Raw genomic sequence first — 18,638 nt, forward strand, 5'->3', positions numbered from 1 at the left:
ATAAATAATGTAGATTGTTCCTGTTTGTACCGAAAATTTAAGATAAAGCCAAAGTAACTTAATATAGACATAAAATAAATTCAAAGCGTGGCTCTGCTGTGGCTGTTTTACTAGCATCTAACAAACGTAAGGCGTTAGGGTGTGGTTGTTCGATAACCGTCAATTATGATTCATATGTCAAAAAAATCATTTTTATTTTATTACATGTTAATCAATTTTATAAGTTTTATAATTAGCCGACTATTGTCCAGGATCCTACATGTGATTCACTAAAGTGATTAACACGTGGAGTACAAAAAATTAAATTATAGTCAAATATTATAAAATTGTAGAAATGAAATTAAGAAAAAAGAAATAAAAAATTCAAATAAATTGTTCTGTGGAAAAGATCCAAAAGAAATACTGAAATTCTCATAATTACATGAAATGTTTTCGCAGCGCTATGACGTCACAAAGCGTATGCCGGAGAAATGGGGGATTACTGAATAAATTTGGATTTAACCAGGTTAGATTGTCTTTCTATTGTGTTGTCTTGCTGTTAGGCTGGTCCCCTGAGAATTTTTCCTGTAAAAATCCTCAGAGATGTGGCAGAACTGTATTTGCAAATTGAGACGAGAAGTGGTTTCTCATGTGATTGATTATTCAGCAAATTTGTCCTCCTTTCATTACTAGTTTGGCTATACTTCATTTTCGTATGTCTTTATTAAATGTGCTATAATAATATAACAATACACCACATTCTACTGAATAATCCTATAGTAGTACTGCAACAAAAATGCTAACCCAATACCCAAACAAAACAAAATCAGTCTATCTAAATACTTCAGATTCACCCTCCTTCTCTTCTTTAAAATTGTACTGATCAAAGTCGTTTTCTTATCCGAATATGGTGGATACCTAAGTTTTAAAGTAAGCTCTGAAATGTAGCTCAAATCCTTTACTAACACGCCTTTCTTATGGGTGAATGTATCGAAACCGTATTTTCCATGGTAGTTTCCCAGGCCGCTCATTCCAACTCCCCCAAAGGGTAGCTTTTCTGTTCCTATATGGGATATTGTATCGTTAATCGAGACTCCACCACTGGAGGTTTTGTACAAGAATAGTTGCTGCACTCTAATATTTTTCGAAAAAACATACAACGCTAAAGGTTTTTCTCTAGAATTGATGAAATCTACAGCCTCCTGGGCGTTTTTGACGTTTAAAATTGGCAGCAAGGGCCCAAAAATCTCTTCTTCCATTACAGGGCTTAGAGGGCTTACATCGGTGAGAATAGTGGGACCAATAACATATTCTTGGGCGTTGACCTGCCCCCCTAGGGCAATATGCTCCATCCTCATAAATTCTAGCAGTCTTCTATAATGATTTTCGGTCATGATTTTGCTTAAACTAGGGGACTTGCTGGGGTCTTCTCCCCAGAATTCTTTTAAGACCTTTTCAGCCTCTTTGAGGAACCGTTCCTCTACTTCTTTAGTGCACAGGATGTAATCAGGGGCTACACAGGTTTGCCCACTATTCAACATCCGACCCCACAAGGCCCTTTTGGCTGATTTGTACATATCTGCGGTGTTATCGATATAGAGAGGACATTTACCTCCAAGTTCTAAAAAAGGAGATTAAAATGAATTGCAGAATGTTGTGACTTGAACTAACCTAAAGTGCAGGGTATTAAGTTCTTGGCAGCTGTCTGATATACTATCTGCCCGATTTTTGAAGAACCAGTAAAGAAAATGTAATCAAGACGTTCTTGTAACAGTTCCGTAGTTTCTTGGGCTCCTCCAGTGTATATCTGGAAGCATTCTTGGTCAAGATAATTGGTCAGCACGTCGGACAAGAGCTTGTTAGTTGCAGGGACTAGTTCTGAGGGTTTCAGGATTATGGTGTTACCACCAGCCAGTGCTCCTATAAGCAAAATTGTGTTATTGTATCATAAGATAATTTCTATAAAGCGACTTACCAACTAAGGGACCTAATGTCAACAAAATTGGATAGTTCCAGGCCCCGATTAGCAGCACTACCCCATATGGGTCGTTGTAGACATATATGTCATCGAGTAAGTTAATAAATCTACAAAACGCAATTTTAAAAAAAAGTGCCAATTAAACTTAAAAAAAATATATTACCTCTTTTTGGGTCTTTGAGGCCCAATCCATTTTTGAAGGTTCATTATGGTATACCTGAGATCATTGGCCACTATTTCTATTTCACAGATATTAGTTTCCTGCCTGTGTTTTTTCAAATCTTTAAACAAAGCCTCCTCAATTTCCAACCGGTGGCTTTCAAGGAATTTCAAAAGACCTGTGATATGAAATCGTCACAAAAGTTTTATAGCTGACATGCAAAAGTGGATTACTTTATTCAATTTATCAACAAATGCTGTTATTCCCTCACTAAGGGTGATTCAAAAAGAATTTCCAAAGTTTAAAAAAGCTTCAGTAGGGATAATAAAACGGTGGAAAGTTTGTATTTTTCTATTTTATGTCCCCTATGTCGTTTCCAATTTAGGCAAGTTTGAGAAAAACGACGCTGGTGTCGCAGAAATCGGAAAAGGAAGTTTTGAGTTAAAGTTTGTTTGAGTTTTGTAGAAACGTCTTGACTTTTATTGAAATATTTTTCCCTCGGTTGGAAGCTAAGATAACCTGTTAGTTCAAAATTACATTTGTCACAGATTTTATGTCAAAGTGTATTTAATTAAATGAAATTAAAAAAATAAATTAAAATGAATTAAAATTAAAACAAATAAATAAAAGCTTAATTAAATGAAGCAACAAATTAAATAGTCTGCAAATAAACTTATTGAAATGTATGTATTCAATAGAAGGAAAGCCATGAATGCCTGAATAACTTGATCTTGAGAAATCATATCGTACAAGCGAATAATAAATTGGATTTAGTTTTAATTAATTTGACGAAGTTTTGAAAACGAAATAAAACAGTGATTTTTTATTGCTACATAAATTTTAGATTAGCAACTTTGCTATATTTCAAAAATTCGTATAGTGTAGTTGTTGCTTTTGAACTTCAATAGCAAGTGTCTACATAAAAAGGTACCAAACGAAAAGAAAAATGACCTTAATTTTCTGTTGTTTTAGTAAATATTTTGAAAACGATTACAGTTAAAGAAAAAATTGTAGAGACAAAAGATTTCAAAATTAAATAATATTAATTTCTTAAGAAATTAAAAGTAACTTTATTCTGGAAATAAACTCCATCAGGAGCCCCTATTCTATATTACTCTAATTTGGCGAATACCAGATTAACACGTAGGTAGATATCAATGATGCTCTAAGGTCTACTAAATCAACGTTTTAGAAACTCTATATGAAACAATTTCCATAGAAACCATAAAACTGATTATTCCCTTGCCTTTACATATGTTTCCTTAGGTATAAATCTCTAGATAAAGATGCCAAGGTTATCGTCTATTAATGATACGAGAATATTCACTAGCATACAAATTCCATCATCGTTGATGAATACCAGATTAACGATAAAATACGTTAGTTACGTAATATTAAAGTGCTTAGAAACCTAAACACGGTAATTTCGAACGTCAGTTTAAGAGAAAGTTCTTGGAAATTTATGTAAATACAATCGGTTCGATAAACTACTACTTTTTGTACCTGATAACCGAAGGATAATAGTGCAGCATTAAATTTAACTTGAGATAACTGGAGCTTGAATCGAAATTATCCGTTTCAAATTGGATTTCATGTTGCATAACCAATAACAAATTGAACTATCTTCGTTTTTTCGTTTCTTGCTGGGAAAAACGTTTAATGACACTTAACTTCTTTGTTTGTTGTATAGAAAACCGATCGTTAATGATCAACTTTAACGTTCAATTTTTCATTTGTTTTATTTTAATGCATGATTTTATTATAAGCAACCATGTACATACAAAATAAAAAAAGGTATTGTTATCCTGCTTGACCCTCACTTAACAAAGAGAAATGAACTATAAAATATTTAGATATTGTCATTTTGACTCATGTCATGGTTTTCTCATTGTCATCGGGATTTGGTATAGGCCACTCGCATATTTCCGGCAACGATACCACATATGGTACGCCGCTTTCGTGCCAGCAATTTTTTTTCTAAATATTTTAAATTTTTTTAACTTATTTACCATTTTATTTTTTAATTTTTATTTCATTTACGTTAAATTCAAAATTATATTATATTTTTCAAGAGCTATGAGCAATGCTTGCAGTCGGCGGAAAAATATTGCAACTAACTCGTCTATTAATATTCCATTAACTCTATTATGACCAAAAAGTAGATTAATCGTCCTCATTAATCCTCATATTGATCAAATAATTATCAAATTAATAACTCACCTCTTAACTGCCTCTCTCTAAATCCCAACTTTCTAGTCCTGCCAGTTTTAAAGGCCCTTCGAGCAATCTCTACACACTCTTTTGCACTATACTTTCCTTCGGCTCTTTTGCTATCAACGGTAATAATAGAATCTGTTTCGTTCTTCTTGTCCCCAATACTTTTCTTCACCGACCCATTATTTGTCGTCACACCATTTAGATGCAGATCCTTCATAGTGCCATTGCTAGTATGGTTTATCACTGGATTTATGACAGGTTCGATTAGAACACTCGTAGTAGTGCCATTGCCCATTTGAATTATAGGATTTCCGTCAGGTTCCTCGGGAGCTAGAGAAGTATCATTAACTGGGAAACTTATCGACTCCAAGTCTTCATTAGACATATTTGGAGGCTCATGGAAAATTGGAGGTTGGTCAATAAACAGTCGTTTAGGAATACGCTTTTCTTCAGATCTAATGGTGCCCTTTTCTGGGTGCTGCCTGTTAATGCTGGACGATTGTTTTCTGAGCTCGTTCTGATGTTCCTTGGAAATTTTCGGCATTTTGTTCCTCTTCACATGCTCATTATCGCATTCCTTGGGTATTTTAGGTTCTTGACTGTAAAACTGATGCAACTGACTGATCTTTGGGGATATGCCATTAGAGGCGTTGGTCTTGAGCAAATGAGGGTCCAAGCGGGGGATGGGAGCACATGGGCCACACTCACTCATATTCCTTCAAAACTATGCTCATTCGTTGACCACGGTCTACCATCAAATAAAAAGAAAAAAAGGGCACTTACCTGTCTCTCCTCTTCTTCCACTTGATCTTGTATAATCACCAGCACGCTTGTTTTGTTATTAAAATCTGCTTAGGAAAGACCGTAACGACAATTCGAATTAGTGTAGCACCGATGCAACAGGCGGTGTTTACTTTTACTTTTCAGGTCGAACTGAACCACCATTCGCCTCTTTTCGCACAGAAAAGATTACGAGGATATTTGAGCCATTACAGAAGAAATTGCTAAGATTGCCCGACTCGTTTAAGATTATGTAACCGTGTCAGTAAATACTCTTTTACTGATTCGATGTTGGTTTTTAGTGATCAATGAGCTATAATTTACAGATCGCCCTAAAACAAATCAGGTGTGAACGCCTATGGTGCGCAAGCACTTGGAAGAAGCCTCAACATAAGTTTTTCCAAGCTTATGCCAGAAAGCACAATCAGAGGTCAAATATTCTGGTCAAAGCTTGATAAGAATAGTGGGTACCATTTTTTAGTAGAAATTCACAAAACAGGATTTGAAGATAGCAAAAAGTATTCATGTTCTTGGATCACACTGTATACATATATCTGCGACACTTAATAAAGTTTGTGTTCAACAAGAAAGAGTTTTTAACATTCAAATACGTTGCCTTCAAGTACTCGATGTAGATACCAACTGTTTGGTGTTTGTATGTTAATGCCATGGGTGCATTGGCCTGCCAAAAGAAAGCGAAAGGATTTAGTTGGAGTATAAACACCACAAAATCATTTTGTACTTGTTTTGAGCAGTTGCATAAGCACAATCTGTCTTGGTACTGATAAAAATGGAAGATTTGAGGCGAGTATGACAATTTTTATCGCAATAAATGTTCCTAGAAAGATTTGTAATTAAGCTAAAGAACTATTGTGGAAAATTGATTTTTTGTTTGAATACACAAAGCAAGAGGAAGATGGAATCGAAATTCCCAATTTAATTAGGAAACAATATTTTATTGATAAAAGATGTCTAGACTTAGCGGAGATGTCCTCGGCCTTTTTGTACGGTGAGCATCGATTTTTTAACTTTTGCTTCTTAAAAGTTAACGACCCCCGTGGAGAAATCCATTAAGCCCACATTATCTTACACCTCTTTTCGCTTATTAGATCTCATAGTCCACTGCTAATAAACTCAGCTTAAATTGGCAAAGTTTTACAGGTTTCTCAAATACTCCAAGTTCTAGAAAGGTTTTGAAAAATCCTTTGTAAATATCTTTTTAAGCGTGAAATAAAGTTATCGATTCATAACCATCTTACACTGCAAGATGCTCCTCACTTAGGATAAAAATGCTTCTATTACATGCTAAGTGCTAAAAACCTGCTTAATAACGAGTTTAATAGTATCTAAATGATAAATATGTAAGTGTGAAAAGTTCTTCAACCGGGTCATATTTTGAACGTTTTTAAGTATGAAGAAAATGTATAGTTTTCGGTATATACCAATGGCTTACCTTAAGCCTTCTTGCTTCTATTACCGTGGCAGTCAATCGGCTGAGGTTTTCATTGTACAGAAGAGAAACTAGGAGCTCGCCCAAATCGGATCTGATCTCTTGTGGTTCCTAGATGAAAATTATATAATTTACTGTGATTTTTAATTAAGAAATTAAATTAAATTAATTAGCCAATTAATTAAAATTGATTTTCTCCTTCTAAGTAAAAAGAACCAAGAAAAAACTAAATAACTAATTAATTTAATTATTACATGTGATTAATTAATCAATTGTTTTATTTAAAAACGTGGTGGAAAATGAATTAAAGTATAATATTATCTATCATTTTTAATTATAATCAATAAATAAGTTTAATAATTATTAATGTAATTTATTGTTATTAAGTTTTTTTTACTTATTTTATAAGTCAAGGAAGTAATCCAGAAAATGTATATAATATTATTTAGTTTTGATGAGTAAGATAATTGAGTTGCTTCCAAACTAAATAAGAAAAAGTAAAAATTTTAAGATTGTCCATCCATCTTCTGCATTTTCTCCATTACTCTCGGCGAAGGTAAACATACTCGTAACAAACGATGAAAACAAATGTTCACACAAGCGTGTGTTATAAATTCCTAACAGACACGTGTGTTGTATACATTGATTACATTAGTACAACCCCAAGTAAATTACGTTATGTAAATGTTTATTGTTTACCGAGTTCGTCAAGAAGGTATTTGAAATTTATATAAGTACATGATGTCGAACAGCCTCTTTCAGTGCAGCTTAATTGGTTATTTGCGCCTTGATGGGGTTTTCTATTCTAAATAAATATTCGCTTCAGATTGAAAGGCATAATCATAATGCTATGGGAAGAAGCACCGAACCGAGGAAATTGGATTTTATTTTGGTGTGTTAATTACACTTTTATTATATACAATGTTTTTCTAATTTGAAGGCAGGCTTCCGTATTTGGGTTATATTATTTGAATAAATGTTGAAAATTCAAATATGTGTTATTTATTTTATGATGCATTATTATTTCTGCATTGTATTGACTATTTCCAATTACTTACTTCAGTTTTCAATTATCGAGCTGCAAATCTTAATACAACACAATCGTAAATTCAGTAATTGGTTATTCCAAATTTACCAATAACTTTTCAGTAAAACCATATTGCTGTGAAACCGTGGTGAGATAAGAGAAAGGCAAACTAGAACGTTTACTTAACTATTGAATTTTGTATTTGCCTTGGAAAGTATACAGGGTGTCTCAGAATAATTTTATCAGCACTTATTTCTAAACTTTGTAGATATGCATTTTGAGATTCAGGCTGAGATATAAGACAAACATAATTCAAACATACGGGGAGGCTCAAAAAAGTGCCATAGAATTAAATTTTTTTATCTTAAATAGAACCAAATCGCTTGCACTATGTTGCAGTTTAGGATTCTTCCCGCGTTTTTAAGATTATTTCGTTTAATTAATAAAAATTAAATTCCGATTAAATTTTTTGTAAATTAACATCGGCATTGAAATATGGCTCTTCTTGAACTCTTGACGGGACTTCAGAAATTTCTTGACAAATGGCCAAAACATTCTTTAAAAAAATTGATGGATGGCGAAGAAGGAAAAAGTAATCACTATATTGCCGGTTCCACTTAAAATTAAAAAAGTGAAATTTTTTTGACCTCCCTGTATGTTTAAAATTATATCCAGTCCATACCTATGCCTTTATGCTATAACTTATGTATTTAAACTGCCTTTCGACCTTTTCGAGGTTTTGAGATAATTGCTGGTTAAATAATTACCAACCAAGTAGTTTACCCATATTAATAAAATTATCTTATTACTTGGAAGATTCCTGGAAAAGCTACTGAGATGAAAATTTTGCTTCTTTAATATGGATAATCAGTTTTTAATTGAAAAATATATCACATAAAACTTAAATCTGCGGTAAATGACATCCGATAAGTTTATTAAATTGTTTCGTTGGTTTTATTGATAACACTCTAAACTTAAAAATAATAAATACTGAAATGAATAAAAAAATTTTATTTGGCATCATCGTTTCAGGTAGTCCATTATTTTTCTAATAGCTTCGCTTCAAAGAATTTTCACTAAAAAAAAAAGATTTTATTGTCGACCTTGTATAAATAGTTTTGCGCAATATGTGGGACTCTAAGTATCCGTGAAAATTATTTGTGAAGAGCACTTATCCGATATGATCTCACATAACAAAACCGAAAAAAAATTTCGAAGTGTTGAGTTTCAAATTTAAACTGAAAAAAATCAAACTGGAGCTAAAATTCGCTTGGTACGTTTCGTCTAGCTGCAATTTAGCGTCTTGGATCCCTGAAGTTGGTCCTGAATTTGTATCAACTCGTAGTGTGTTAAATACATTGTTTTGCATCAAACTGCTGGTGTAAGAAATTTGTCTTAAGGAACACTTAAAGCAATTTGGCATAAACTGGAGGTCCATACAAAAGTCAAAAGTGTTTAAAGGCCTGATCGCACATTTGAGCTACAAGAGGTACGCAAAATAAATCAGACATTTCATAAATCTCAAGGTGGTTTGCTCAACGTGATTGTAAGGAAGACAGATATCCTGCTTTACGAAAGTTGAAGGGATAAACAGTGATTTATGATGGTCAGAAATTGAGATTTTGCTGTTTCTGCCCAGCCTGAGGTTTACCTTTGCTAAATCCATCTTGAACAATTGCTGCTCGGAACCGTCTCCAATTTCAAGCTCTTTTAATGGAAAAGTCACATGACCTATTTCCGCATATCGCTTCGTTCTGCCTCCATCGATAACTGTCAGCTTCAATATATGGTCAGCCATATCTTTCTGTGATACCTATAAGTATAAAAATGGTACTTTATAAGATAAGCGTACAGGGTCACACATAAAGTACGAATCGTATAGCAAAAACAAATGACTCTCCATAACTGTCAAATTGCGATAAAAAAATGAGTAACAGTTTAATAGTGATAAATGGCTCATTATTTCCCTAGCTCACTAATGAAAGAAAAGAGATAAGCTGATCTAACGGTCGTTTCTCATTTACGTTTATTTGCAGCTGAGCTTGCGTAATCAGAACAAAGACGCAGAACTGATAGATTAATTAACGTTGACTTATTATTTTTTCTAAAAAACTGCGATATATGAGTTTTACAACCAATTGAATTATCAATTGCCAGTTTTGCGTTTTGAGAGATTTAGGTGTCAAGAAGTCTTATGGATTTGTTTAAACAAACCGTATTTGAGATTTCTAATTTTATTCCCCTGAAAATGGCGTTAAGACCGCTTTATGCACGCTCCAGATATAATTACCGTACAATGTGGGTAATAAAAATATAATGGAGCTAAATGCAAGCACATTACACAATATGCATTTTTTAGAGGCTTTTATCGTAATACTTCTTATAAGGGAAAAGAAGTTATATACATTTGTGTGCGGAAAAGTTGCTAACTGGAAATCCCTGTGGACAGCTTACCTGGAATACGAGGGTTTCATCGAAATAGGGATTACAAGTTTTTTTCTTTTGTTTGGATTGCAAATAGCGCCGCTCGTCTGGCATAAGGTGTAATCTGGAAGGAAAATAAACCAATAAAAGTTCAGAATTTTGTCTGTGCTGGAATAAGAGAGAACAAATTAAGCAAATGCCAACTTCGCTTTATAAGACTTACAATCCTTCAAATGAACAAAGAAATATTGTACTTTCTGAAACCCAGGCCTTCGTTATCGACTGCCTAAAAAGTCCCCCCTGAATACAAATCTCTCCACTTTCTTCACAAAACTTTTTCTTTTTACAACCCCTGGGGAAATGTTTTCGGCAAACATTGACATAACAAGAAATTGCCAGTTCGTTTTCTAGGACAGACATTTTTACGATTATTGTTTCATGCACTTTATTGCCTTGCAGCCACCCCCTTCTTCAAACATCCATAAATAAAACTAAACACTCTCCATATACCTGACAAAAGGATCGCAGTTGTTGACAGTTCCTACGTTCCTGGAAGGCAAATTTTTCGCCTTTAACAGCGATACCAAGAGCTTCTCAGTGGAGGGTTCGTATCTTAGGGAAAACCATATTCTTCCGATGTGCCCTTCTGGCCAAGCCATTTCATCCAAGTCCAAGGTGCTTTTGTAAAGTGCGGGCTCTATTACGCCCAGACCATAACAGCCTGAAAATTGCGAATTATAAATTTATAATTTTCATCCATTGTTTCCATCCAAGTATTCGAAAAACTTAGGTCAGTCGCTATGTTTATGGGCTTAATCGTTCTTCTCGTGAATAGACAGGTTTAACTTACGAGTTTTATAAAAACTCTTATTGAATTTTGAATACATATATTGTGATGGTTTTGATGATTTTTGGCTCACCCTGTATAAATACTACTCTTTTGAAAACAAACAATCTTTGATTCCTCTGTATGAATATTTCTGTTTTAAATAAATAGTTAGTTTCGCTGTTGAAATGCTGAAGGTGCGAAGAGTTAATCGTAGTTAAGTAACAGGAAAACGGTAGACACGAGAGGGCTAGAGCAGGATAGAAATATGAATAGATAGAAATTAAAATCTAATTAGGTATGCCATTTTGTAAGAAGGGTCCCAATACCAAATACCAAAGTTCCTTAAGATACCTTGCCAAATACAGTTAGGAGACAAGTAAAAACCGTTTTTCAAATTTTTGGCATTCATGTTTCACAGATTTAGAGATTTTGATCGTAAGCTTTGAATATGGCTCACCATGTATATACGAAAAGTTTTTTTTCAACTGTTGAGTTTTTGATGTGTATTGCAGAAATGTGTTCTGATATGGACACTTGATCTTCCTGAAAAAGCAGGCTTTGTATACAAAATGTACGTAAGTTTAGCAAGGTGATTTGCATGTTCAGTGAAAGTCGCGAATGACGACGACGGTTATAACAAGTCGCATATAGCGACGAAAATTCGAACGTTTGGTTGGATTTGCATTTATTCCATTGTAAAAAGTCTGCCTTTTAAGAAATCGCTTTTAATGTCCGCAAAAACGACATTTTTGGTTATTCGCTAGCCGGGTATAACGACGCTACGGGATATACTATAGTAATAGTAGTATAAAATCGACGTTTTTTGAAAAGTTATGCAATGGGTACTCGACATTTTTTAAAAAGCAGTACTTTTAGCGGTTTCATAGGCAAATCCCAGAAAAGTTGTTTTTAATATACATACTTAACACATCTATGTATGGTTGTCGTTTTTCAGCGATTTGCGTGCAAAGCTGCTAAAGCACCGCTTTTTTTTATAAATTTCGGTCTCTTTCTGCGGAATTTTTAATTGAATGCTGGCAGTGTTGACTTTATATTACAATTTCTTTGAATACACAAAAAATCAATTTCTTTGCAGTATTTACCAACACTAAACAATTAAAACTGCAACAAAGGAGTTTGCTGATTTAAGCCATAGAATCTGAGTTTTTTGTGTCGATATTTTCATTTATGTTTTGTGTCGATAAATGGTTCAAAGAAATTAATTTTTTACAGAAGAGTGTGGAGAGAATAAGCATTATCGGGAAAATTCCTGAATTATGAACAAAGACTATATAAATTAGAGGCTGTGTTCATTGTACGTATCCAGCTTGTTTGTGTCACTGTAATTTTGTCGTGTTTTAAAAAATGATTTCAAGGAAAAGAAAAGTTTTGTCCATTGAGGAGAAAGGTATCATCATTTTCCGACTTGAAGCTGGTAAAAGCAACAATACCATTACAAATGAGTTCACTTACCGCATTCGACCGTTTCTATGATTTGGAAAAACCGAGAAAATATCAAGAATGCGTTTAAAGAAAATTTATTTCCAAAGAAAAAATTTAAGATACCCACTCATGGGGATATCAGTCAGGCATTATTTAAGTGGTTTAAAAAGGAAAGAAGTAAAAGATCAGCAATCTGTGGCCGAATACTACAGGCAGAAGCGGAACAGTTTGCCAAAATAATCAATAAAGACTCGGAATATAAATGTTCAGAAAATTGGATGAAACGCATTCGGCAAAGACATAACACTGTGTATGAAAAAATTAGTGGTGAAGCTCCTAGTGTACCAGTTGTAGTGACAGGAAACTGGCTCGAAACTGTGTGGCCAGTAATTTGAAAAAATTACCAGAATGACGGGATTTTTAACGCAGATGGAACAGGTCTATCTACAAAATGACTCTCAACAAAACACTGAAATTTAAAACGGAAAAGTGTACAGGTGGAGAAATGTCCAAGGAAAGAGTTACTCTTTTTATTGCTACCAATATAACAGGATCAGAAAAACGTAAGTTGATTGTTATTGCAAAATCAAAGATCAATCAATCAATTGCTGTTTCAAGAATATTAATTATTATAAGTCGTTACCTGTGTCCTACATATCTATTAAAAAACTTGAATGACGTCAGATCTGTTTATAAAAATTTTACAAGGTTGAGACACCAAATTAAAGAAAAAAAGAAAAACATTTTGTTCTTGGTAGACAATTATCTAGCGCGCCAAAAAATGTCAAATTTGGAGAATATTAACGTTCAATATCTCTTAACAAATACCACATCAATTCTGCAGTCGGTTGACTACGATGTCATAAGATCAATGAAAGTTCATTTTAGAAAGCTCTAGCTAACGAATATTATTAAAAACAATCAGTAAAATAAAGAGCGTGTTATTAATATTTGGAATGGAATATCAGTGATTTCTAAAGCATGGAATCATCACACAATATTACTCCAAACAATCACAAATTGTTTTAGACATGCAGGTTTACAATTAGCACCAGTAGCTAACGCCGTTGGAGATGAGAACGATTTTCCTTTAGCTGAGGTGGGAAGGAAAAATAATGATTTTGAAAAAGAAGATGATGTGCTTCTTGCTATGACAAAAGAAAACCTCACATTGTCATATGAATTAGGAACAGTTTTTGTAAATGTTGACCTTCACTTGGAAACAAATAGAGCTTTATCTGAGGAACAAATTGCGAACGAAGTGCTTACCATTGAAGAAATCCAAGATGAAAATGATGTAGATTCTAAGAGTGGTAAAGATTTTAAGCCACCATCAATTTTAGAAGCCGTGCAAGCTGTAAAAACCCTGAACAGTTTTGCACTATACAGTTATTCTAGCGACAAAAGGCTTCTGAATTAAATCAGTTCCATAAAGAAAAAAATTGAATTGCTTATGTTAGTTTATTTTGCAAAAAAAAGCAACCAAGAATTTTAGAATATTTGAATAAATAATATGTTTTTACCATACGTACGGAAGTATAAATAACTTAGAAGTTATATTAAATGGTTTACGTTTAATTATTAATTTATTATAGTGTTTAATTTTTTTAACACATATTTAAATTTTTTTCGCGTTTCTTTAATCATAAAAAAAGCAAGTCTTGATGTGACGACGACCTTTTGTACTCGGTCTCCTCGCCGTTATTATATTCAACTTTCATAGTATTTGTTAAAATCTGGTTATTAAACCACTGTGTTCATATGCATTTTAGATGAATCGGTTGACCCTGCTATGATTAAAAAATGTCGATGCTGCTATTCAAATCAGGCAAAACATTGATTTTCCTGGATAAAGGCGTTCAATCTTTTTAAATTGCTCAAATCTGAGCCGGGCCCTCCAGCTGCGTCTGTTACGACTTTATTCGGGAAAAATGAGGAAATTACTCTCGCCGCACTCTAAATTTTCCATCCCTTCTATTCGATTACAGCAAAGCGAGATTCTCAAAACCCTCCACAAGTTATTTTTTAAGTTAATCTGTTCTGTTTTTTTTTCTAATTTTTTTTTGCAAATTTATTAAACTAACTTACTAAACGAGTTACTCCGATGGCTCTGCTGAGTAGGCACTAGTAGTGCATCTGAGTCTACATCTGAGTCATAAGGGTTGTCCTGAGGACATTCGAGATCGCCAAGGGAATTGCTGCGCAGGGGTGGAAGGCTGAAGTGGATCTCTTTAGTTCTGAAACGTAACAAAAAAAAACATAGCAGCCAATATATGCATAAAATCAATTGATTACTTAATTTGGGTAATAAATTAAAGTAAGAAAGCATTTAAATTATGTAGAGAATTAAATTCTATTAATTTAGAACGTAATTGATATTTGAACTTTCGACTTTGTCCTTTTTAAGGAAGTCGCTCTAATGAACTTGAAGGACTCGACTGACTCAGCATAACGGTTCATGAAGTTCGTTAAAATCAGGGACGCATTTCAAAATATAAATTTGTCTATCGTTAAAATGAATAACTTTTTTCCTATTTAGCCAAATCTGTAGCTCCTACCATTTACGAGATCCCCGTACTGGTTCTCTGCCTGCTGATATGTTCATGCTATTTCATATATTTTCTATTAGATTTCTTTACTTTATTTTTTTTATTTCTTCTGTTCTTAATATTATGTTGTAAATATAGGATTATGTTTACATAACATCTATTTAAATGTATGGTTTATAATCCCGAGCTTAAGGTGGAGTGTTAATTAATTTCCCGCAGGAGTTTAACCCCGAATTCGCAAAAACACTGCTTTTCCATTAGCTTTAGGGATTAGGTTACATACCCTTCATCAATTATTTAGTTACTTTGTTTCTATTGTAAATAAGCTAATCCTGAGATTACGATGCTATCCATCTTCGTTATTGGATCGAATGTTTAGCTTAGTACCTCGTTTAATGTTATTGAATTCTTTAAGTTTTGATGAGGCTTTTGCGAACTGATAAAGTCTAACATAGAAAAATGAAAGGATGGTCGTTTTGGGGCCAAAAGGGACAATACCCACGCTGATTTAGAAAATGCAAGACACGTGGACTCGTCGTTTCCTTAACACATAATAATAAAATGTCCCCATTTGATAATAAAAGAATTACATGAGCGAAATGCAGGAAAAGTTCTTTGCGAAAGGACTTTGTTGATAATAGAAATTGTTTTTTTTGTCGAACGACTGATACACTTTTAAAACTTACTTCTCCATTCAAATGCCACAAAAGCCTTTCCTACCTTTTGACACAAAATATAAATTAACCAACTTTCCAGAAGCGGTTGTTCACCAAGGAAACGATATTACTTTTGTACGTTCCAGCCCTCATTCATATTCGTACAATACACCGCAAAAAAAAAAATGAAACGCACATAAATAATGGAAAAGGGTCCATACAAAGGCCCTTTATGTTGCGATCAGTTCGATGCTACGCGAAAGTCCTTGTCAAGCTTTTAGTGGCATAATATAAAATACATGTATTTATTTATTTGGTCCCTAAACAACGAAAATGTTTGACCATCGAGGAACATTTGAATTTAAAAAAAATATCTTGAGTTACGACTCTGTAATTCTACATAATAAAAAGAATTACTAGCTATAGCACTTACACTGTGCTCTTATATTATTTGACAACTAATTTAAAATTGTTTGCAGTCATGAATAGCTCTTTTTTATAGTTTGTTACTGATACTTCTTTTGACCTATGTTTTGAATTAGCAACTCGGCAAAATATAGGAAAAATATTTAGAAACTATAGTCCTTTAGAACCAAAAAATATATACACTCACTTTCACATGAAATGCACCACCCAGTAATAATAATAATTAAGTCTTGTAATTTTGGCAAAATAATGCTTCATAATAGAGTATCAAATGATCAGACTTTCAGTTAAAAGATACAACATTTGATAATGAAAAAATTAATAATGAGTGACATCGCCTCGTACGGCAATGCAAGCACGTACTCTTCGCGGTATGCTTTGCAACAAATGATCAATATCTTCCTGGAGTATTTCATTCCATGATATCTCAAGATGATGTCGTAGGTCATCCACATTGTTTGGAGGCCTCGGTAAATTTCGAAGACGGCGACTCATCATATCCCAAAGATGTTCGATGGGCGATAGGTCCGGTGACCGTGCAGGCCAAGGCAGTATTTCCAATTGTGCTTCTTCCAGGTATCTTCGAGTAATGTTCGCACTATGTGGTCTTGCATTATCCTGTTGGAAAATGCCATTTGGTAAAGTTTGCATGAAAGGTACTAATACTGGCCTCAGAACATTGTCAATGTAGCGACGTGCGTTTAGGGTGCCTGGAACGAACACAAGAGAAGATCTTCGGCCAACACATATCGCACCCCAGACCATAACACTAGGTGTTAAAGCTGTGTGGCGCCTTTCAGAAAATTGCAAATTTCTTCTTTCACCTCGGTATCGTCTTATTCTTCTACGACCATCATTGATCCATAAACAAAATCGCGACTCGTCACTGAAGACGATATTGCTCCATTTATGATTCCAATCAATTCGTTCTTGACACCAGGTCAATTTGGAAGTTTGGTGTTGGGCGGTTTGTAGTAGTCGTAGATTTGGGCGGTATGAATGCAGACCAAAAGACGAAATTCTTCTGTAAACTGTTGCCATCTACACCCGACGATTTAGAGCTCCCATCCAATCTATTGCAACAGACATTGTTGTTTGAAATCGATCACCAATGGCCATCCGTCTAAGAAGTCGATCTTCACATGCGTTGCTGTTACGGGGAGGACGTCCAGCTGGACGATGTCGCTAAACCCTTTCTTCAGACCACGAAGACCATATTCTCGCAATCGTAGTGTGGTTCCGATTCATTCTTCGGGCAATCTCACGAAAAGAAAGTCCACCCTCCTTCATGCCGATAATTCGCCCTCTATCAAAATCCGAAACGTGGGAAAAATTTCGACGCTGTCTCACTGGGGGCATTTTGAGATGTCTTGTTCACAGTTCAACAACAAAATAAACTGATATTTCCACGTAAATATTATTTTATTTATTTACAATTGAATAAAAAATCTAATAGGTCGATGACAAAAAAACCACTAGCATTCTTTCTTTTTTACTGAAAGTCTGATCATTTGATACTCTATTATGAAGCATTATTTTGCCAAAATTACAAGACTTAATTATTATTATTACTGGGTGGTGCATTTCATGTGAAAGTGAGTGTATATCCGGAAAGATAGATTAGACGTTCTAAGATCCTATAAAGTCCTAAAATCCCATACATTGGCCACTATGCAAGTTGGATCTAATACCTTTGGATTTTTACATGTGCGGTTACTTAAAAGCTAAAATTTTTCGTTTAATTTCTTTAATTACCTGCTTCATTTTATGACCATTTATGCTTAATTTATTCCCTACATATCTGAAATAATCAGTTGGACCAATGGAATGACAGTCAGTGAAATTTTCTATTCAAATGATCAGTTCAATGGAGGGCTGGGGATGCTCATTAACTTTACTTTTATTATAAATTGGGGTGGTTAATGAACGATTTTATATAACAAACAAACATGATAATAATTATTCGAGGGAAAAGTAATATCAATACAATTTTAATTATATAAATTTATTAATTTCAACTTCATAAAAAGGTTTTAATGTGTGATGGCTTTACATGCTAAACGATACGTTCTTTTGTGCATTCGGATATTTTGGAATATTTACAGGAATTTCCATACAAGTTATAAAACTGAAGTATCAAATGGAACAGGAAATATTCCGTCCTTATACCGAACATAAAATATTACGGGGTGTAATAAAGTATAATATATTTATTTTATGCTCTCACGTTGTGAAAATATTTCGTTTCCCAATAAATGGTTTAAGAGCTTTCAGACAATATTGATGAAAGAAATGAAAAGCAACAACAAAATTCATTAAAGAGGAACTCCCAGTTGAAAGTTAACATTGTACCCAAGTTGAAGCGGCCAAGAGTTTGTAAAAAAGTGATCCAGGAGCCTCAGTAAGGGGATCATCTTCGACTCGATGCGCTCTATAGAACTCTATTTATGGACGACAGGGATCTCTCAGTCGGAGGTGGACGGTCGGGTTTCCTCAGTTAGAGCTGGAGGTTTGGGGTTTCCTGGTCAGATCTGGAGGACTGTACCTGGACCATCGGGGTCTTGTCGACTTCTCAGGGCCAGGGTCTTTTGTATTTAGATTTTTCGATATGATAATTTTTGAAAAATGTCCGCGATTGCAGTTTCTAATGCAACAAGAATTTCGGATAAAGCCATGTGCTATTAAAATCTTATCACACTCCCGAAACAGGCAAAAACATC

The 18,638-nt window shown here is 34.1% G+C and overlaps 2 protein-coding genes across 3 annotated transcripts in view; both read right to left on the reverse strand.

Moving 5' to 3' along the window:
• LOC136415018 (synaptotagmin-15-like) overlaps positions 1–18,638 on the reverse strand; it is a 73,093-nt gene that overhangs the window by 16,322 nt on the left and 38,133 nt on the right. For both annotated transcript variants that reach the window (XM_066399498.1, XM_066399410.1), the window contains exons 4-8: positions 14,376–14,524; positions 10,526–10,736; positions 10,046–10,139; positions 9,243–9,404; positions 6,568–6,675 (exon numbers count right to left, since the gene is read on the reverse strand). In XM_066399498.1, coding sequence (XP_066255595.1) covers positions 6,568–6,675; positions 9,243–9,404; positions 10,046–10,139; positions 10,526–10,736; positions 14,376–14,524 — 724 coding nt within the window. The remainder of the gene's footprint in view (positions 1–6,567; positions 6,676–9,242; positions 9,405–10,045; positions 10,140–10,525; positions 10,737–14,375; positions 14,525–18,638) is intronic.
• On the reverse strand, positions 686–5,387 carry LOC136412889 (aldehyde dehydrogenase, dimeric NADP-preferring-like). The gene is made up of 5 exons (XM_066396135.1): positions 4,338–5,387; positions 2,121–2,295; positions 1,955–2,064; positions 1,651–1,899; positions 686–1,600 (listed from the first exon to the last, which is right to left on the reverse strand). The coding sequence occupies exons 1-5, from the start codon at positions 5,044–5,046 to the stop codon at positions 741–743; spliced, it is 2,103 nt and encodes a 700-aa protein (XP_066252232.1). The 5' UTR covers positions 5,047–5,387; the 3' UTR covers positions 686–740.

The sequence above is a fragment of the Euwallacea similis genome, chromosome 1 (assembly GCF_039881205.1).
Source record: "Euwallacea similis isolate ESF13 chromosome 1, ESF131.1, whole genome shotgun sequence".
NCBI lineage: Eukaryota > Metazoa > Arthropoda > Insecta > Coleoptera > Curculionidae > Euwallacea > Euwallacea similis.